The 23,845-nt window shown below is 38.0% G+C and overlaps 1 protein-coding gene across 1 annotated transcript in view; it reads right to left on the minus strand.

Moving 5' to 3' along the window:
* Positions 1-9,689: 9,689 nt before the first annotated feature.
* Positions 9,690-23,845, minus strand: part of LOC134791580 (serine palmitoyltransferase 3-like) — a 40,150-nt gene continuing 25,994 nt past the window's right edge. The window contains exons 6-10 of the mRNA XM_063762630.1: positions 12,287-12,514; positions 11,547-11,775; positions 11,201-11,375; positions 10,589-10,759; positions 9,690-9,902 (exon numbers count right to left, since the gene is read on the minus strand). Coding sequence (XP_063618700.1) covers positions 9,719-9,902; positions 10,589-10,759; positions 11,201-11,375; positions 11,547-11,775; positions 12,287-12,514 — 987 coding nt within the window. The 3' untranslated portion in view covers positions 9,690-9,718. The remainder of the gene's footprint in view (positions 9,903-10,588; positions 10,760-11,200; positions 11,376-11,546; positions 11,776-12,286; positions 12,515-23,845) is intronic.

Below are 23,845 nucleotides of genomic sequence, written 5' to 3' on the forward strand. Positions count from 1 at the left end.
ATCAGGAACAAGAACAGATCCCACGAACTTTAGACCGATTTCAATACTACCGGCATTAAGCAAAGTGTTCGAGAAACTTATTCTGAATCAACTATTGTCACATTTCAACAGAAACAAACTGCTTGATAGCAATCAATTTGGTTTCACCAAAGGTCGATCAACTACTGACGCCGGTGCGGTACTTCTAAAACACATCTTTGATGCCTGGGAAAAAGCTCAAGATGCTGTTGGAATTTTCTGTGATCTGTCAAAGGCATTTGATTGCGTTGATCACGAAAATTTAAAGAGAAAATTAAGCCGCTATGGGATAAAAGCTAGTGCCCTTGACCTGGTCTCATCGTACCTTTCGGATAGAACTCAGCGAGTAGTTATTAATGGAACTCAATCGGCGGGGTCCCCGGTAGCCCTCGGAGTGCCTCAAGGTTCAATTCTTGGTCCCTTCCTGTTTTTGGTATACATTAATGACTTACCAAAAGTTGTGCAAGATAGACATGATATAGTGTTATTTGCAGATGACACTTCCCTTATATTTAAAGTGGACAGAAAGGAAAATAGCTTCGAGAGCATTAATGACGCGCTATCTACCATAGTAAACTGGTTTACGGCAAACAATTTGCTTTTGAACGCCAAGAAAACCAAATGCATCAAGTTTACGCTACCTAACGTCAAGCAGGTAAATAACAGCAAGATTAAAATAAAAGGTGATACGCTGGAATTTGAGGATCGAACTGTTTTCCTGGGAGTCACTCTAGACTCCAAACTGCAATGGCATGCACATATAGGCACTCTAGCCGGAAAACTTAGTTCAGCAGCCTATGCAGTGAGGAGAATCAAACAGCTAACAAACGTAGAGACGGCCAGGCTGGTATACTTTAGTTACTTCCATAGTGTTATGTCATATGGAATTCTGTTGTGGGGAAAAGCGGCAGATATTCAGACAATATTTGTGCTGCAAAAACGAGCTGTACGTTCCATCTATGGACTGGGCGCTCGAGTATCCCTAAGAGAGAAATTCAAAGAAGTTAACATTCTTACCGTTGCATCTCAATACATACTAGAGAATATTATGTATGTTCGGAAAAACATCCACGAATTCAAGGTTAACAGTGATATCCATAACTATAACACTAGAAACAAACATAAGCTTGCTGTGCCCGCCCACCGGCTCCGTAAGGTTAGTACGTCTTTCGTCGGGAACTGTACACGTTTTTATAACAAAGTCCCCACTGATGTAGTGAATTTACCACTTCACAAATTTAAGTCGCACATTAAGCGCTCCTTGTTAAGTAAGGCGTACTACACTGTAAATGATTTTATAAACGATAGAGATGCCTTTAAGCAGGTAGCTTGATTTCATTAGTATAATAAGAGCTAAATAAATATTGTTTTTTTTTTACATTGTGAATTAAATATGCTTGTGTCCAGTAGAATTGACACATGAGACAATGATGTTCTCGCTTGATTAAATTGTTTAATTTAATTTTAGTTTTGGACACTTGGAGACCTTATACATCTCTAAGTATTTATTTATATATTTTATTTTTGATTGTACATACCTATATTTTTAATGTTTCTGACACTTAGAGACCTTTACATCTCTAAGTCAACTTAGGCTAGTAATTATGTGAAGCTATACTGTCTTTTTATGTAACATACGAGCACAAAATGCCGTGTCTTACAGCTACTCGTACATGTTATTACTATTTTAATATTATTATAGGCCGGTAGCTTGAACATGTCATGCTCGCTTAAAAGTCTTTGCTTACGGTGGCGTCGTTGATCGGGTCGCCACTTTCCCGAATGAAGGTTGAGGGAGGCGATGGCTGAGATACGCGTCATACTCGTGAACGGGTGCTGTTTGTGGAGACTGGTCTGTTTAAGCTAACACAAGCTATTATACTTAGTAACTTTATTTTTATTAATTAATTACAGTGAGACGCCTCATTCTGCTCTCGTATGTTTCTTATCTCTTAATGAATGTATTAATTATACAGGATATTGACTCTTGGAGACCCTATACATCTCTAAGGATAACTTGATAAACTATATAATCTTATAGTTCTGACACCTAGAGACATTTACACCTCTAAATATTATAGTTTTTTTTTTGTATTTTGTATCTGTATTTTTTATGTAATTCGACATTAAGAGACCATATACATCTCTTAGTAATTGTAATACGTTAGATTGAATTCTTAGTTTTATTTTATAAAATTGTTGATGTTATTATTTTTGCATGTATGTAAATTCAATGATGACGTGTAAAAGTGCCCTTGTGGCCTATTTGCTGAATAAATGTTGATGTTTGATGTTTGATGTTTATTTATTATAAATGCATCTTATTTGCTGTCGCGTAGTGTTTAGGCTATGATATGAGATTTTAAGCGGATTTTTTGGAAAAAGTGACAATACAAAACAATTTTTATCGGCGCGTAATCAAGTCTTTGAAAACCTCCCACTTCCATAATTATTACAAAGGTACCTACCCTTCTCGGGGGAGCCTCACCCCTAGAGAACGCGTCCCCAGGTGGCGGATAGGGGAACGCTCGGTAGATATGCCGGGCAGGAGGGAAATAAAATACCTCCCGCGGACCAACAGGCCGGAGAAGGACACTCCGTATCAAACCCCTGTCACGAGCTGCTTCAAAATATTTGAAGAGAAGGTCATGATAGTGCTGTGGGCTTGGCCTGGCTTACAGAAGGGATGGCGGCGGATGAACTCAAACAGCGAACGGCGGCTCCCACGCTTTGTGAAGGCGATGGTCTTGGCGTCAGGTGGTAACCGGCCGTAAAACTATAACCAAAAATTTCTTCTTGTGCAATGATAAAGACAACAAAAGGGAAAACGATAGAGGCTAGGGCATCCCCCGCAAGCGACGTGAATGCAACGAATGCGAACATAAAATGTAAACATACTAGGGCGTCCCCCCGAAGCGACGGATATGACAAGAACAAATGTTCGCCTGACACTACCAAGAACTGCACTCGTTTAAGGCTAGGGACATGGAACCTAGGTTCTATGACCGGACGTAGTGCAGAACTAAGTCGAATACTTTATGACAGAGACATAAACATATGTTGCATTCAGGAAACAAAGTGGCAGGGTTCCAAGTCCCGCGACATTGGACATGGATATCAACTTATTTACCATGGAACTGAAACAAAACGCAACGGAGTGGCAATAGCGCTCGATAAAAACCTCAAGCAAAGAATAATCAGTGTAGAGCGAAAAAGCGATCGCCTTATTGCAGTAAAATTAGCGATGGATAATCAGCCGGCCCTAAATGTAGTCTCGGCATATGCTCCACAGACCGGATGCACATCTAAGGAAAAGGAGGCCTTCTGGGAAGAGTTTGACGAGATTGTGCTCAATGTGCCAGTGTGCAGTGAAAGAGCCTATTCATATCGGAGGAGATTTAAATGGGCATGTGGGAGCCAGAAGTGATGCACATCGGGACGCACATGGCGGGTACGGGTACGGAAAACAGAACCAAGAAGGAATAGATATTCTGAATTTTGCTACTAAATTTAACTATAAAATCATTAACACATGTTTTAAGAAAAAGGAGGAACATCTTATAACTTATAAGAGCGGAAGGGCAGCAACACAAATTGATTACATGATTTCCCCAAAATCGATGCTAAAATGGTACCGCGATTGCAAAGTCATTCCAGGGGAAGCTCTAACAGCGCAGCACAGACTATTAGTAGCAGTCATGCAACTTCCGAAACCCGTTAGGACCCACGTAGACAAAACCGAGCGAATAAAAGGAAGAACATACACAGTGCCAAGGGTAACCATTTCATCGACCGCATAAAAACCTATTTAAACCAAGATATTGATGACAAAGAAAAGCCGGCGCACGAAAAGTGGACAGATTTCGAAACGTATTGCCATGAAAACGCAAGAAAGATACTGGGCGTATCTAAAGGCCGCCTTGCTATGGCAAAAGATACTACATGGTGGAATAGCGATATCAAAGAATTAATCAATGCTAAGCGCGACGCGTTTAAACTATGGCAAAAATCTGGACTAGAGGAAGACCGAGAGGGTTACAAAACGTTGAAAACCATAACAAAAGCTGCAGTCGCGCAAACAAGAGCAATGTCTAACCAAAAGTTCTATGAGAAATTGGAAAGCGCCCCGGATGAAACTACCATATTCAAAATTGCTAAACAACGTCACAAATCATCACTGGATATCAAGTGCAATAAATATATAAAAGACGATCAAGGTAGATTACTGACAGAAAACGCATCAATAAACCGTAGATGGAAACAATATTATGAAACACTCCTTAATGAAGAGTATGCTAGTGAGCCACTACCAGAGCTACCACCTTCTGAGGGACCTATAGACTGTATATCACCAACAGAAATAAAACTCGCGTTACGCCAAATGAAGTACCACAAATCCGTTGGACCTAAATACCACACTCTTGGCGCAGGAGCTATCTTTGTCCCATATACAAAAATAAAGGCGACGTCGCTAATTGTAACAACTACAGGGGTATAAAGTTAACATCGCACACCCTAAAGCTGTGGGAACGAGTAATTGGAGCACGGATAACAGCGATTGCTAAAACCACAGAAAACTAGTTCGGCTTTACTGCAGGAAGATGTATAGAGGCTATACAGACTTTAAGAATACTTATGGATAAATATAAAATAAATAAGGAAAATCTGTATAAAATCTGTATATGGTCTTCATAGACCTCGAAAAGGCATTCGATAGGGTACCGAGAAAGCTGGTATGGCAGTCGCTCCGATCGCAGAAAGTGCCTGAAGTTTACATTGACTTGATCCGAAACATGTATCAGGATGTCTAACCAAAGAGTATACCCCGGAGTATACCCCGATTCGTTGAAGCAAATAAAAGTACAGCCCGTCTATAAGGGTAAAGGCGATACAGATTTGGAAAAATGCTATCGTCCAATATCGCTGATACCAATTGTCTCTAAAGTATTCGAGTCCCTCATTAGCACAAAAGTAATGGAGTATTTTTCTACTAATAACCTACTGAGTAAGCAACAGTATGCATACCAGCCGCGCCTCTCGACGACTGACGCGACGCGGGACGTCGTCGCGCGTGTGTTGACGCACATCGAGGGCGGGCGACAGGTCGCCGCAATATTCTGCGATCTGTCGCGCGCCTGCGAAATGGTCGACCATGCCCTACTACTAGAAAAGTTGTCGCGTTACGGAATTGAAGGACAGTTCCTCAATACGATTAGATCATTTCTTACCAACAGAAAACAACGTACATTCGTTCTTGATTCTAAATCGGACTTAGAGCCCATCGGAAACTGTGCCGTTCCTCAAGGTTCCGTAACAGGAAATAACTTATTCTTAATTCTAGTAAATGATATCTCCTCCGCGTGTCCCGGCCTTGAGCTTGTTACCTTTGCCGACGATACATGTGTGTTGGTCGATGCAGACAGTTTTGAACAATTAGACAGTAATGTAAAAAACGCAATGCACCAAATACATTGTTGGTTCGAGGCAAACGGGATGATGCTGAATATTGACAAAACGAATATAATACATTTTCAGCTTAGAAAAAATGATAAAAAGCTTAACATAGTATTAGATAACGTACAAGTACCACAGGTGGATAAAGTTCAGTACTTGGGCTGCACGATGGACACCGGCCTCACCTGGTCCCCTCACATTGAGTCTATGTGTGACAGACTAGCATCGGCGTGCTATGCCTTATCTAGACTCGCGCCTAGCCTGTCGCGCACAAACCTACTTAAGGCGTACTATGGATATTTCCATTCAATACTAACGCAAAGTGTAGACCTGTGGGGCCTGGCAGCTGATCGTGACAGACCCTTTAAAATGCAAAAGCGCGCTGTGAGGATCATAACAGGAAAGTGTCACGACCATCCTGCGAAAGAACTATTTAAAGAATTAAAAATACTTACGCTTCCAAGTGTCTATGTCCTCACCGCGTGCAAGTATATACGGGCAAATCTACACAGTTATGTCTCCTCTACTCCCAGGGAAAGGAGCACTCGACGGAGACCCCTCTTAATTGTCCCGCAATGTAAACTAGCAAAGTCTAGAAAGTCACTCGCTGTTGTTGGGGCAAAATTGTACAACTCGCTTCCTGCTGAAATAATTGAATCATGCGATACAACATTCGATAAAAAACTCAGAGCACTTTTAACTGAACTGGCGTGTTATGCCGTCGACGACTTTGTCAGTAGGGCTGCCAACCCAACTACATAAAAAAAGCAGATAGGTACGTACCTATATTTGTAAAATGTATATAAATTAATTAATTGGTAATAATTTAATTTAATTTAATTATTTATTCTATTGTAAAATTGACCTGTAAAATACTAAATTTTATTAATAAATATCTGAATCTGAATCTGAATCTGAATCTGATGTCACCACCCAGATCCGTAGCACCGCTGGTATAACCCACCCGTTTAAAGTCGAAGTAGGAGTTCATCAGGGATCAGCTCTGAGCCCATTATTATTTAACCTGTGGATGGATTACATCACAAGAAACATCCAAAAAGAGATCCCATGGAGTTTATTGTATGAAGACGACATAGTGCTGGTGGAGAACAACGCATCAGAGCTCCAAAAAGTTTTAGACGGATGGGTAGCTAAAATCGAAAAACACGGTCTACGAGTGAGCCGCACCAAAACGGAGTTTATGGAATGCGACTTCGGAGGAACTGAGGAGGTTGGCTGCAATCTTGTAGTGGACGGCAATAAAATCCCAAAGGTTTCGCGTTTTAAATACCTCGGCTCTATGCTAACAGATGACTCAAAAATCGATCGAGATGTGGACCATCGAGTTAATACGGCTTGGCTTAAATGGAGAACGCTGTCCGGCGTTCTGTGTGATAGAAAAGTGCCAATAAAAACTAAGGGAAAAGTATATAAGGCGGCCGTCAGACCTACCATGACATACGGTTCCGAATGCTGGGCAACTTTGAAGAAGCACGAACAAAAGCTACACACAGCAGAGATGAAAATGCTCCGTTGGGCAGGAGGCGTGACGCGCTTGGATAAAGTACGAAACGAATATGTAAGAGGTTCCTTCAAAGTTGCACCAATAGCCGAGAAGGTCAAGGAGGGGCGACTAAGATGGTACGGGCACGTCATGAGGCGAGACGATAGCTACTCCGTAAAAACAGTGCTGAACATTAGCACGCAGCGATCAAGAGGCAGAGGCAGACCGCCCGCCACTTGGTGGTACGCTGTCGAAAGGGGCCTAAAAACTCAGAATATCCCATTGTTGACAACCCAGGACAGACCGGCCTGGCGCAAACGCACAAGAAGGCCCGACCCCAAATGAAGTTGGGATTAAGGGCAGGAAGAAGAAGAAGACACTAAGAAACTAACATACATACTAACAGGGCAATGTAAATAAAAGCTTGTAAAAAGTATTGTAGTAAGTAGAGGGTGGCAGATAACTTTGGTGTTGTTTCATATCATACTACTACTTACTACTTCTACTACAACCGAAAAATCTTAATAATTAGGTGCGGAAGTACCTACTGCTTGCTATATATATTTCCTCAGGTCACTCCTAATTAAGAAAAACAATGGAGTGCTCCCTTAAGAGACCCAACAATATTTTTACACTGTTATTCTTCATTACGTAATTAAATAACCGAGAAAAAAAATCGCTTTAATAAACTCCGCTGATATTGGACCACAACTCATGCCGTTGGTTCAGAAAACTAGCACCCTATTGTCTAAGAATTAAGGTTGAAAGTTCAATGGTTTGGTGTTATAAGACGCGTTTTATAAAATGCGATAAGCTTGTAAGGCCTAAAGCTTTTAGCCGCCAACTAGACTGTTTTCATTAATAAAGGGAGATTATTCAGACGTAGCGACCAAATCGCCATTTAAGTATCTTGACCTCTGATTAGGCACAGTTAGAACGTATTCATACGTAAAAATGTTTTAGGAATGGTCAAAGACTCGTTTAGTACAATGTTGGTAGGAACTAGAGTATTTTGAGTCTAAATTTTAAGATCTGACTCGTTTTTACTGGGGCTCAACGTCGTCGTATACGAGTAGAAAAGTTTCATAAATTTTCTTTATGATATAATGGGTGTACAATGTACAATAGCTTCGAGTTAAAATAATGGGCGATTTACATAATTGTTAATTTTGAATGGGTTTTCCAGTTTTATAAGAATAGCAAGTTAGCTAGTTTTCATGTCTTTTTTCTTCCAATATTATTTACAGATGTAGTGCACAACTGTTTTCCATTATTTTCTCGGAACGTTCGTATTTCTCATGCTACTTCAGTCAAGTTCAGTAATTTTTGTACCGAGACTGACTGAAATAGCAAGACACGTTTGTCATTTTTGTGACATTAAAATGGAAAATAATTATACACTACATCTGTAAGTAAAGTTTACAGTCAATTTTGAATTAATATTAAGTACATAATAATACAGAAGAATAATAAACCAATTTCCAATATGATTGATTATATATGTTCAATTTCAAATTGAATTTTCAATTTCCCATCAACTCTTCATCAACTGCTTAGTTTTATATTACACATAAATAGCTGTACTTATGTAAAAATTAAGTAGATTTTAGGGTAAGGACTTGAATAAAAAGTAAATATTGTTATACTTCCTGGTGTAATAAGGATGGAATAGACGCGGAGTAAATCCCTATGGGTCTCTTCAAACGTGACACCGGCACCGGGTTGGGCCAAGGGACCATTCATTTCAGGTAGAAAAATACCTACGTTCTTTGTGTTTTCCAGTCCAGGTTTTGGGTAAATATTCATTTTGACATAATTCTAGAGCCAACCAAGCTAAGCTGGCGCAATATTACAGGGTTCTATGTTTCACTTTTATCAAACTGAAATTTGAACATTGTCATAGTGACATTAATTCGAATATCAACTATCTTGAAAATGTAACATAGAACCCTGTAATATTGGGCCTGCGATTTGACCCAAACTTACAAACTTAAACAACAAGTCAAATAAAAGGTTCAGATGGGCACTGCAGCAACATTACTGTTTCAACGTTACAAAATAAAATACTAGGGAGAGGTGGTGTAGTCTATATAATCCATCTTGCCCCGTGTTCCTCTCTGAATGCATTGATGTTAATGTAGTAAATAGTTATAATTATAAGTATTTTTATGTAAGTACAATATAGGATGTAAGTTTTTTCTGATTAACTAAGAAAATATGGATTGGATGGTTGGAAATATACATTTCTTTTTTAATTTGTTACAACTATGTAGGTAATATTATTATACTGTTGCAACAGTAACGTGGGACGTGTCACTGTCAAAATAAACAAGGACAATTTATTTCACACAAGGTAATTATATTTTATATTATAATAAGTAATATTAAAGTCCTAATACTATGCTAGTAATACTAAATTGTATAGCAAAATTGTAGTAAACATAATATTGTCTCGCATATATTATCGTCATGCTCTTTAAATCTAGATCCAATATTTGTTTAGATTGCCTAATTAAATCTAATAACTACTTTCGGTCGTAGGGTGCATTGGGGTACCTTCAAAAAGAGGGTAATTTTGAAAATCATTAATATCCACTAAATCAGAAGCACTTCGTACTTTGATAACACTTTGCTACTGCAACGTTTACTTAATAATCTTGCTTATTGTTGCTATAGCAGAAAATACCCCTTATACGTAGGTAAGAGACCGAAAACATAGCATCTTAAGAAAATAGTAAGGAATCAAAATAGGTCCATGACTTTCCGCGTTTTTTCAAAACAGATGGCCAGAACTTTGTAAATACTAGTGGTTGTGCTGACAGGTTTCAGACGTGAGTATCGGAGGCCCAGCTCATCTGCTACATCTTCTATGGCCGCTAGCGCTTTGTCGAGTTGTTCGCGAGTGTGGGCTGCGGATATGCAGAACCTGCAATCAAAATACACCAAAATTACGAAGAGTAGTAAACTTCGAAAAATAAATGAGCGACCAGCGGGCAAAAACAAAGTGACGGCGAGAGTCATGTTTTCTAAGGAGCAGGCGGATTGTCGTTACCCAAGCAAATATAAATCTACCGAGATTTGAAAAAGTTCGACAATACTGTGTTTCCCAGGATAGGAAACGACGCACGTAAGCTAATTACCTACAACATCCAGGAAATAACTTTGAACGAAAGAAGAACCGGCTCCACAAAATAGTATGCTATAATTTACTTATCTTCTTACAGCATTTCCACTTCACTAAATGACGCTGTACGAGAGAACAAACACAATAAGGTACTACAAAAATATGTGCATATTGTTTATAACATCTCTCAATCTGTCCAGGATCTTATCATCTAATTCTGACTTGATGACATTGGGATCTATTACAGATGGACAGGCTCTGCGCAAATCTTATTTAGGCCAGACGAGTTGAAAAGCGTCGTTGGGAGTCGGTGGTTACAGTCACCGTAGGACCACTTTGTTGTTAATCCATGAAAAATCAGCAGCTTACTACTGTTACTGATTTATCCTTACCCTTACCCCATTCGTGCCTATAACAGTGGCGCGGAGGAGCAGCAGTGAGCTCCACGAAAGCCGACATCTTGGTTAATTAATTTTCACAACACTGACCTCATCCTCGCTTGATACAGTGGCGTGGCAGGAAAGCAGACACCAACGGACGCCACTTCAGCCGCCGTGAGCTGCTTGACGCACGCCACCATCTTGGAAAGGGAGTAGACCATCATAGGCACTACTGGAGACTGTGGGTGCCCGTATATCACCACGCCCATCGCACGGAGCCTGCAACAAGATCGATTTGGTTGTTTAAAAATTAATTAGGTACACTATAGTGACAAATAGTTTGATAAATAGCCCACATCAATACCTCGTGCAACATTTTTGATTTATTTTCTTCCAATCAAACATAGGTGCTTACTTAAATACCCTTTGACGTATTATGGGATCACATTTGAGGTAACTTCTTCCTTTAAAAATGCGTGATCATTCTTACTTACTGCTGTGGCGCAACCCAAAGTGGATCTGGCCTTTGCCACCAAAGACTTCACTGTGCATCGACGTTTCTGTCCAGTCGACCGCACTAAATATATATAGGTACTTATCTTTTAGCACTTCATCTTTCCAGCGGTACCTATGACGGCCTATCGTTTGATTGAGAATCTGCGCATTTTTCTTTTAAGGTGTGATTTTTATTTGCTCGCTCTCTAAGGAGAACAGACTGACCGTTCGCGAAAGTAGCGCGTGTTGTCCCTCAGCGCGGCCGCTCGCGCTTGGCCGGACGGCGCGCGCAAGTCGTGCAGCGCGCTGAGCACTTGCGCGACAACGGGCGGCGGCATGCTCTGCGCGTACGTGTGCGCATGCCCATGCGCACGCACTCGGCTTACTAGCGCTCTGGAACCTGACGAGACATATGAAAAGTTCACTAGATTTCAACCGCTATAGTAGATTTGAGCATTGTACCGAGCCAAATTCTGAAATTATAGATTTTATATGTCCAGATTTATGAACCAAAAAAAAAGAAAATAGCAGATTTTTACTACGTGAACAACTGTAACAGATTACTACGTACCTGCAATATACCCGCCCATGCCAACAAAACTCTTGGTAAAAGTGCCCATCAGAACGTCGACATCTCTCGGATTCACGCCGTACATATCTGTCACCCCACGGCCTCGCGGCCCCAGCCCGATGCTGTGGGCCTCGTCGATATATATGTGGAGGCCTAACTGCTTCTTCAACGCGATGGCAGCTGGTAGCATTCCAATAGAACCCTCCATGCTGTACACGCCCTCCATCACCTGCCAATGAGCCGTAGCTGTATGTTTTATAAAAAAGATTTCGTTGGAGCAATAGCAGTCCTAAAATGCGCATAACGTGCTACACGCAATCAGGATCAGAATCAGATTTTTTTTTTTATGTATGAAAACATAGGTACAGTCACCTGCAATTATATGTTACACAATGAAGGCCGCAAAAATATCTGACCCGATCTTATTTGTAGAGCCATAAGAGCCCGTCACATATTTTTGCGGCCTTCGAAGAGTAACATATTATTGCAGGTGACTGTACAGCTAAGGTGTTAAATTATGTACACATTTCTCTATGTTTCACCCACTAGTGCAAGTAATTATACAATTTTTTTTATCACATGCTGCACGCAGCTTAACTATAGGATAGCAATTAATACAGCATAAATTATATCACGTTAAAATATGTGAGAGTAGCGAAATACTAGACGGTGATAAAATGTTGGTCTCTTTGCTATGAACGTTTTTAAAGCTAAGTATATAATGTCTAATAAAAACTCACCACGACAATCTTCTCCCAGCGCCCCTCAGCGCGTGCCTGCCTCGCCAACTGCTCAAGATGCCTCATATCGTTATGTCTGAATACACGAACGGCAACACGTCCTAGACGCAAGCCCAGTCGCAGGCTGGCGTGATTCTTCGCGTCGCTCAGCACCAGCGCGCCGGGGTCCAGAAGCCCTGGCAATGTCAGCGAGTTAGCTGAGAAGCCATTGCCTATCACCATTGCTGCCTGAAAATAATGCATCTGTTAGATGAAAGTAGAAACTATTCCCCGATTCTGGCCCCACCTCTCAGTGGTCACCGATCCTGACCCCAGGGCCGATCCACCGCCCCCGCTGAACCTAAAAAAAAAAAAAAAAAAAAAAAAAAAAATAGCCCCCCATTTGAATTGATTGCGCTAGGTCTCAGCAGTGCCCGGCGCCTCCTTCAGGTACTTACGAAATACGCTAATTAAACAATACACCTTGCTCACCACGGTAACAATAGGCTTATCGACCCTTTTCTATTGTTCGATCTCGACTCGGGCGCGTTATTGTGTTACCGAGCACACTACCTGGACCCTTCATTCATGCCTTCTTTATGTGTGTATTATACTGTAGGTGTTTGTGATAGGTATTAGCTATAGGTATTTGCAATAGGTATTAGCGATAGGTACTTATTTCCGATGCATAGGTACTCTAACTCTAATAACCCGTATCATCTTACAACTTCTGGGAGCTATTTCGATTTATAAGGTATACAGTTATAACCTAACCTAACCTAATTAGAATTTACACAAGTAATCCTTCGGTAGCCTAAACTAACCTAAACCTTCTTTTACCGTTCGTTCAAGTTATGTTTTAACCTAAATACCTAAACATACCTATCCAAATTAAAGCATCCTACATATCGTATACATACTTACTTTATTTAGTTTTACCTATTTCTAACATATTATTTTTGTCTGCGATAAATGCAATTCAACCTAATGTAGCCTTTTTAATTAATTATAACATATCCCCATAAACTTAGTATGTATATCTCATTATGTAATACTATAAGCTTGTTTTCACATACATTTTTATCTTTTTTGTAACTCGATAGAAAGTAAACTCGTAGTTACTTGTGTCTTTGTATTAATTAAAATAACGAGACGTGTGAGGCATTTCTTGTGCACCTGTATTCATTGTTATAACAGCTTAATTGCTTTATTGATAGATGTCTATTATGTTTTATGCTGACAATGGATTTATTGTTTCCTATACCTAATTTTTATAATTTGGGTTTGAGTAAAGAGAGCTCTGTATTAGATGAACTTGTTGAGACATGTTACTTTGTATGATTTAAAAAAATAACGTGACGTGTCAACTGGTTTCAACATGATTTCCTCTAATACGTCGGCATTTTTTGTGCGCTTGTATTCATTGTTAAACAGCTCAATTGCTTTATTGGTAGACATCTATTATATTTTATACTGACAATGGATTTATTGTTTCCTATTATGCTTTTGAATTTGGGTTTTATTAAAGAGGGCGTCTGTATCAGATGAACTTGTTGAGACATGAGTTGAACGGTATCGTATCCTGCTCACTATCACAGTATAAAAGTCGAAGAGAAATGGGTTTGAGTAAGTATTATTGTCGTGACAGTCCTCTGTATCAGAGCTCCTTGTATCTACTGCAGTATATAGAAATATAGTGTTAATTCAACAGTGAGGTGTTTAAGTGTTTATAGAAAGACCCAACAATGGATGTAAGTATGTCTTTTATTACCGTAACTTACTTTGTTTTGTTTTCACTTGTGTTCTTTGTGTTTTAATTATCAAGATTGTAGACAGTGTGTAAATTATTGTTTTATATTGTTTCAGTTCACTGAAAATACTTTCATTATTAGAGCTAACATCAACTGGGCGCATTTTAATGCTAGAATGATAGCTATGGTTGTAAGAATGTAGAAGATCTTGTAATATATTTGTGTAGTTATATGTATTCTTATGAGTGAAGTAACGCCACATTTTCATTTTAAGTGTTCTTTGAAACCTTTCTACTATACTTGCTTTAATGTCGGGGTTATTAGTGGTATAATAATTAATATTTTTGCTCTTAAAGTAATCTCTAACCGCCTTTGAAACAAATTCTGTACCTTTATCAGATTGGATGTGACGGGGAACAGAGTTGGCTTCAGTAAATATGCTTTCAAAACATTGTTTAACAGTTGCTGAATCCTTCTTCTTCATGGCTCTTGCAAAAGCATATTTACTGAACACATCAATAACACAAAGAATATATTTGTACCCATCATTATATTGACTATAAGTACTCATATCACTTAAATCAGCTTGCCAAAGTTCATTAAAGTTCGACAGAATGTATCTATTTCTAGTAAATCGTCTATGAATAGGTTTATGCAGCGTGTACGTGTCTTGAGATTGTAACCATTTTTTCACTTCCTCTTTGTTCATTTGACCTTTCATTTCTTTTGATAAATTATTTAAACTGCTATAGCCAGCTGGATTAGAAACATCATAGTAGATTCTGTTAATATCTAATAAGGAGTCCATCTTTCCCACTCTATTTTCTTTCCGGATCGCTTTTGCACCCGTGTAGCAAGAGGTGTAGAAGTGTTATTATCTTTATCTGAGGAGGCTCTTGTTTTCACAGATGTGGAGGGGGTAAAGGGTTCAATCAAAGGAGTACCATTAATAAATGCCAAATTTGTAGGATTACCTATGCATGACCTAGGAACTTCGATATCTTTTAAAAGTAAAGCAAACACTTCCCATCCAATTGGCTTAGGGCGTTTAAGACATCTAACCGTGTCGCTTACCAAATCAGTAATATTACTATTTTGAATGGTTTGGTTGTTTATAACAACTTCACCAGTCTGTTTCCACCAAATTTTCGGTTTACTTGAAACAATGTAATCTAACAACGTTCGAGCTTTTTTTTCATAAGATTTAGGTAATACGTTTATAATTTTTGACGGACTAATTGGTATTAGTTCTTGATTTATTTCGCCAGGTGGTGTATTAAACGATGACGGTGTGGCTGCTTCAGTTACATCATCTGTAACTGACTCATTATTTTCATTCTCCTCCTTTTTGTTCACTTTTGTTTTTATAATATCATTACTTTCGTTGATGACTTGATCTACCCCCTCCATCACGATGGGTATTCTAAACGGTTTTCGATCTGTTTCAATAAAATGTAGAAATCTTTGCAATGCTTGAGAATATAACGTCCACTTTTCGCGATCATTCATTTTACTTTTAAGGATTTTTTGCATCTCTCCATCTAACCGAGATGAAGAATTTTCGGGTGGACTCTCATTGCGTTTCAGTCTTTCAATAAAATCTGATTCAACTAATAACATTTTTTTCGTGTTTTCCATTTTGATTATGATAAAGATTTCACTAAAGCACTTAAAACTGCACCTAAAATAATAGGTAGAAATGCACCTCCTTTTTGAACTATAACAGTTTTTCTTATTTTATGTTTCCCTTTCGAAACTAATTTTCTTAAAATATCTTTATATTTTTTTAGTTTCGTCTTTTCTTTTTTTTCTAATGGAATTTTCCCATTTAGGACGTTATAAATGCACTCACAAATAATGTTGATCTCTTCATCGTCACAAGATTTAAGTAACGCAGTACGATATTTGGGTTTAAGCAACTGCAATGCTTCAAGTAAATGTTTATATGTGTTTACTCTTGCATGCATCATGTAGAACTGACTAAAATATGCTGATTTTTATCATATTTAAACCCCTTTTTAGGTACATACACTGTGCAATGCCCATCAAACGGAAATATTTTTGTTTTAAAACGGCATATGTCATTTGTATTTTGTTTCAGGTCAATCATGAGGTAACCATGAGCCTCCTTTGTAGCATCTTTGTAGGCTTCATCCACAAACTTTGAGTTTTCTGGGTAAACTTGTCGTGACAGGTAGCGTATTTGAGTTTTATCCCTGGGATTTTTAAAAAATACAATGTAGCTTGTATTCAATGAAATATCACGTTGACCTCTCCCTTGATGAAATATGTTTTGTGTAATATAAAAAACACTTAAGTTTCTATGATGACTACCTTTCGTAAAAACGTCAACGATTCGTCCATCTGATTCTCTCATCAAATCATCTATAATAAGAAGTTTAGGTTTCTTCCCATCAAAAATGGAAAAATCTGGTATTCCTTGACTATAATTTACATTTTCCAGATTGTACAGAGGTTGCATTTCATCATAACACCAAATAATTTCATCAAATTCAACATTACATATTAGGCCAAGAAAGGTACGCTCGGCTAGTATGGCGGAATGGAAATAATTAGTAATAGCTGAAATTTTCGGTGTATGGGACAGATAATAAATCTAGTGATTACGTCGACACATAATCCAAATAAATATATTACATTTAGGTATTTAAAAAAAAAATTAAAAATATAAAAAATCACAGAAAGTTTGTAAAAAATATTAATAACATTTTTTAAATTTATACTCATAGAGAAATATTTGCTTTATGACATTAAGCATGAATCACACAAAAAATAATTCTGTATCCTACATTTAAAGTAAGTAACCTACGGTTATTATTAAATTCAATATATTTCCGTCCTCAAAAATGGTAATAGGCTATTTTTTCTCTCATTATTTCCAAATTACAATAAGTACAAGCGTTGCAATTTAATCATACACTAAATAATACCGTATGGGAGGTTTTATGGGGTTGTGCATTAATTGCCTGGTTAAAAATGGTAATAGATCAATATCATATGGGATTTTTATTATGAGTTCTCCTTCATCGAATACTGTAAAAATCGGCTTGAAATATGATTCGTAACACAAAAAACCATCAAAAACGTTATCGTTGCTTTAAAGTTGCCGCGCACGAGCCAGCGAGCTAACGCGATTGGTCGTTGCATGGAGCGGGGCGACGGAACGATGAAACTTCCATCGCCCCGAGCGCGAATATTTAAAAAAGTATTTAGTATATTTACTATTTACTCGGTCAAAACATATGTACCAGTGAACGTAAAAAATATGGGAGACTAGATTCGAACTAATTATCAGCTTTAATCTGGGCAAGAGTGCTGTAAATAAGAAAGTAAATTTTAGTGATGGGTAGGACATCAATTTAAAATGAGTTTGTATGAGTACCTCATTTTCTAAAATGAGGTGTTACAATGTCTTACTTCAAATGAGGTGAGGTACTAGCATATTTTCAGCATTGACTATTCTATTAATCCAACGGGCCAATGGTGACAAAAATATTTAATGTATATACATATTTATGTATTCATCACTTCCTTTATAAATAAATAAATAATAATAATTAAGGAGTGCAATTCTGGAGGTTAAGAATATAACTTATAGGAGAAAGATCCCACATAGTAACTTAATTTGCTGCTTTTATGAAACTTGTTCTAATTTAGCTCTTTTTTATTGTTAGATTGTTTAGTCCTCCTCCTTGCTACTTGATATAATTTTAAGTATAATAATCACTAGCGAGAGCGACCCGCTCCGGCTTCGCATGGGTTAGCAAATTATACATACACCTAAACCTTCCTGAAGAATCACTCTATTGATAGGTGAAAACCGCATGAAAATCCGTCCAGTCGTTTTTAAGTTTATCGCGAACATACAAACAAACACACATACAGACAGACGCGGCGGGGGACTTTGTTTCATAATATGTAGTGATATATTTCATAAGTCTTGTACCTATTATTAACCATAAAACTACCACATTTTTAACAAACTAAGGAGAACAAATTCAATAATTTCACAAGTCATTATTATATAGAAGTGACAAACTTACCACCTCAGATAATTTAACAGTAATATCATCAATATGATATTAAACAAAGCACCATTCGCGCCGGCCGCCGCCGGCTACATTTACATTTCATTTTTTCATGCAAAAGGCACCAAGGAAGATCCGCGGGTAAATTTAATGGCGAAAACGATGTCCATATTTTGTTATTTTGGTATAATTATAAGAATTATCACTAGGCATTAGGTATTAGAGAACTAAAATTAGCTACAACGACGTACGAACAAAATAAATATAAATATGTCAAAATCATAAACGTTTACAAATAATGTTAATAAAAAGTATTGCAAATTCAAATCGTTATAATTTACATCTACATGTTTATTTTACCTATGCAAATTATACTTACTTTTTATTTAATAAACTTGAAACTTATTGAAATGATCATATATTGTGTACGCTACAGTAATTTATTTCAATAATATTTTAGTCACTAAAGGATTACTGTTTCTAAGCAAGCTTCGTAAATGCCTGTCTGGTATACAGAGTGCGTACCGCGATCCATGTTCGTCATGTTGCCTCCCTGTCACACTTACGTACGAATTTATAAGTGCAACAGAGAAGCAACACGTCGAACTTCCTTTTGGTGACTGATTCCTCGCGCCATTTTGACAAGTAAGTTAGGATCAAAAAGGCTTAAGATGTATGAAACTTGCAGCGCTTACGCTTGTTGTCTTTCGTGTTTAATTTTTAACGTATTTTCGGTGGTGACGCGAGGCGATATTGAAGTACGGCGCGTGTCTGTCTCACTCCCTCTTTGGGTATTTCTAATTCATTGTTTCATTTTGAAAGGATTTTTGAGGTGTTCATGTCACAGAGAGGCAGTGAGTGGTACAAACTCAACGCATTTCTCGGTGGACCTTTTGTCGTTGCAATAAGGTTTGTAGTTCGGCAGTTGACAGTGTGGGCCATTACTCGTTTCTTCATTTGAGACATTTTGAGTTTTGAATGTCGGCGAGCAGGCGAGCACCTCGTGCCATCCAGGGACTCTTTTGCAAGTTGTGAGGAGTGTATGAGTTTTTGAGGTTCGCGAGTGAATTTGAAAGGATAAGAGTTTTTTGAAATTTGAAGTGTGTGAATGATTTGTGTGGCAAGAGGTGTTTGTGATGCGCGCGAGTAAATGAGTAAAATGAATAGAGGAGTGAAGTAAGACATTTTTGCGGTATGAAGTACTGCGACAAATTAACAAAATGAGTGGTACAAATGAGGTGCCTCACGAGTGAGCGACTCAACACTAGTAAATTTTACGTAATTGCAGGCTTTCCGTCTTTGCGTGCGCGTTAAATTTAATACAATAATAGGCCAATTATATAGGGCTATTATACTGACACACACCCAATTTGATAGCAGAAAAAGACGCGAAATTAAAATTTTCTTAGGGAAATCAAATCTTCGCGCCTATAAGTTTAAACTTTAGGTTTCAATAGCGGTCATTTAAGTACCACCCCTCACCACTAAAATGTAATTATCAAAAACGACAGTTGCTAATGTTCCCCAAAGTAAGTATTTCTAGTTAATGCTGCAATACAGTGGTACCGGGCACCTTGCGACGCAAGGCCGAGCAGGAATCGCAAACCTTAAAATATTTGCACTAATTAATTGAGTTAGGATTTTGTTAGTACTCTTTAATTGAATAGCAAAAAATATAAGTTATGCATTAGAAATACCGTTTTTATTCGATTTTTAATTAAGTAATTATTGTTAAACTTATTTTTACCGTGTGGTGTCGGTTAAAATTTCACTAGTAACATCATTTGGCGACTAGGTCAATAAAAGTCGACACCACAACCAACAAATTAACAAACAACAATAACCAACAAATTAACAAACAACAAAAATTTGCGGTAATATTCCAAAACTCGACTGAACGCAAGCGCACCGAACCGTGTCGCTCCCCTGACGCGACTCAGTGTCATAAAACGTAAGGCCGTGGTATTAACGACAGCGGATAGCTGAGCGGCGAGCGGTGACTGCAGGCGGCAATAAGGTGTTCAGTTAATGTTTTTATAATTTGAAATGACTTCGTTTCCATGTAGAAATAACCAAACAGACTTTAGAAGCATTTAATATTTTATTTGTGGCCGTATAAATTATGTTTTATTGGTAAATTAACTACAATTATTCATATTTGTGGATAAAACAATATACATACTATAATTAATACTAAATTAACATTAAATAAATACATTATAATATATTAAAATTGCAAGGACTCTACTTCTGACACCGATCACTATAAAATCCTAGAGGAGGAAAAAGTGCCGCACCAATGGACGGAATCTGAAATAATATTGTTATACAGGGTGAAATTTAATTCACTGGCCAAATTGAAACACCCGAAAGAACTCGAAAAAATATTAATCACGTGTTTTTTCTTTTAATACCGCTCAGTACATTTTTTTCGAAATAACTCATCATCAAGTTGTCCTAAAAACCTCGTACGTTATGGTGAACCGACAACTACCCACTACACCCGCTTCTCTCTTATCAGTTAAGGTCATTGACTCCCCGCCCCTCCCGCTGTTTGCAATCGCGTCACCAATTATGAACCCTATTGCAGCGAGATAAGACGCTTACCTACATAAGTTGCTAATTTTTCCTTCATACTTTAACGGGCTTAGAGCCGTCAAAATGCAAAGGCAACCCATTTTTAATCTAAAATATTATTTCTGACTAATGATTATTAACAAAACGTCCGTGGCTTAAAAACAATGAGTAAAAACTAGGTCAGGAATCTTTGCATTCAGGCGTATTTAAAAAATTGAATCATCTTATGTACTTACATTTGATTAAAAGTCGACGCAATTAACGAAAGTCCCACGAGATGGTACTCTTGGATTCAATCCTTGTCTGCGAAGGCGTGGAACTGATTCCATTTCGTATAATCTTTGTGCACCACGTAAACACTCACCACTTAATAAATAACACCGTACCATTTCCTAATATTCCCGGTTCGAAAACATTTTTTTAAACCTTAGTACGCGCGCGATTATTATTTTAAGGTTGGCGAGTGACGAGTGACTAATCATTTATGCTAACCGTTATGTTTACCGCTAGCGCGGAATGGTTTAGACTACCCTCGAAATTGATAAACCTGCCTACCATCGCCAACACTAACTAGGTGGACCCTATTGCAACGATTATAAGGTTTAGTGAAGGTCAGATAAGGGTTTTGCTGATGTTGTTGTTAAAACCTACTATTAGGTTTGTTTACATTTGTGGTAATAGGGTGACCACGACTCGTGGAAAGTATTTAAAAATTGAAAAATGAAAATTAAAAAAAAATGTACTCTTTTTTTTCGCTAAATAGATTCCATAAGTGTAACCTAGTGCCTGGAATGAATATGGCCAGTGATTTAAATTTCACCCTGTATAAGAAAGGCGATGCAACAGACATAGGAAATTACCGCCCCATAAGCCTCATGTCCTGCCTTTATAAACTGTTTGCTTCCTGTCTACTAGAAAGAATGTCACCAAGCATCGACGCACATCAGCCGATCGAGCAGGCCGGATTTAGAAGCGGTTTTAGCACAGCGGACCACCTCCAAGTCGTTGACCAGGTAATAGAAAAATATTTAGAATTCCAGAGGCCCCTATACATAGCTTTTATAGATTACAAAAAAGCTTTTGACTCAATATCACATAAAAGCATATGGGAAACTTTGGAATCCCTAAACATGAAAGAAAAATATATTAATATATTGAAGAATATTTACAGCAACAGTACAAGTAGAGTCAAACTGGATAGAGTCGGTACAGCAATCAAAATTAAGAGAGGAGTTAGACAGGGCGACCCAGTTTCCCCAAAATTATTTATAGCCGTCTTACAACAAGTAATGGGTAACCTACCATGGTCCAGAAGTGGCATAAGAATAAATGGGAACTTTTTGAGTCACCTTAGATTTGCTGACGACATCATCCTGTTCGCAGAGTGCCCACAACAACTAAACAAAATGATAAATGAATTAGATCACGCAAGTTCAAAAGTCGGCTTAGAAATGAACCTCGAAAAAACAAAAGTAATGACCAACCACCACACATCACCAATTTTAATCAACAATACACCTCTTGATTACGTATAAAAATATATATATTTGGGCAAACAGTTATCATTCAACACCGATAGAAACTTAGAAGAGGTAGAGCGGAGGGTTGCAATTACGTGGAAGAAATATTGGGCCCACAAAGAAATTTTCAAGTCACAACTGCCGCCATCAGCTAAGAAAATAGTCATGGACACGGCAATACTTCCATGTCTCACTTATGGATGTCAAACGTGGACGTTTGACACAAAAACTAGAAACAAAATTCAGACCACACAAAGACGAATGGAAAGAAGCAGTATGGGACTAAGGCTCAAAGATAAGGTGCGAAATGTTGACATCCGCAAGAAAACCAAAGTTACCGACGCCTTAACTTTCGCGCTAAAGAACAAATGGAAGTGGGCAGGCCACGTCGCTAGGTACGAGGATAACCGATGGACTCGGAGAGCAGTGGACTGGTCTGGGCCGCCTGGAAAAAGAGCGAGAGGCCACCCGCATGCTAGATGGGCAGACGAAATAACGGCAATAGCAGGCCGAGGTTGGCTTAACACAGCCAAAGATAGAAAAAAGTGGCATACCTTGGAGGAGGCTTTTACCCGAAGGGGGTCCATTCAACAATAATGTCAAAAATTTTAATCTAAATTCTAATTTTAATTTTAATTCCAATTAATTTTAATTATTTTGTGAAATTAATTCATTCCAATTAATATGTCAAATTAACTATTTAGTAAATGTATACACTCAATAATTATAAATTTAAAATTAAGCTAAATTGAAAGCAACGTAATGATCTATGTCATATTGTAATAATGTACTTATTTATTTATTTATTTATTTATTTTTTTGCATGGACAAATAAAAAGCTTTATTATTATTATTTATTATAAATACATTATTTATGACATAAAAATACATTGCGCGTATTCAACTACTTAGCACTGTTTAATTACGATACTTGCAAGCAAGTAGTAAAGTATATGGCTCCATCCTATGGGGCTATTCATAAATTACGTCATTTCAAATTAGGGGGGGGGGTCTGGACATCGGATGACGGTAGCATGAAGTAGGAGGAAATGGGGTCATTTGAAGCATGATTTTTGGATGATTATAGGGGGGGGGGGTCCAAAATCGTCAAAAATCGATGACGTAATTTATGGACAGCCCCTATCCTGTACCACGATATACAAGCGATAACATTTTTGCGACAGTTTTGTATAGATAATGGATTTGTCGCTAGAAAATTACGATATCGAGATAAAAGTCAGGTCTCTGAGCGCTATTGAAACCTAACGCTATACATGTTTTAAATTTGCCGCGCTTTTTCTAGTCAAGCTGAATGTGTTTCACTATAGAATAGTAATCGAATTGGTTCAGATTTAACGTTTAATGCATATAAATAACATAATTAGTAAATAACATAATTTTGGACTAAGTACATTATACATACCTACATGACATCAGGCTATGGTTTGGCGCACCGTGACCCAGAACGGCGCGGTAATGTGTTACGGCTGTTAAGTGAAGTCCAGACGGGATGATCAAATCGACCGATTTGATCAGAAATGAAATTGGGGTCAATCTCCAAATTAAGCAACAATTAAACAACTGTACCGATATTTGGAACCTCAGAATAATATACCCGGCCGGATACCGGATAGTAACTTTGCTTGATTTCAGAGTAAACAAATTGGATTTAAGAAACAGTCA

This window comes from Cydia splendana, chromosome 6, assembly GCF_910591565.1.
Source record: "Cydia splendana chromosome 6, ilCydSple1.2, whole genome shotgun sequence".
In the NCBI taxonomy this organism is placed as follows: domain Eukaryota; kingdom Metazoa; phylum Arthropoda; class Insecta; order Lepidoptera; family Tortricidae; genus Cydia; species Cydia splendana.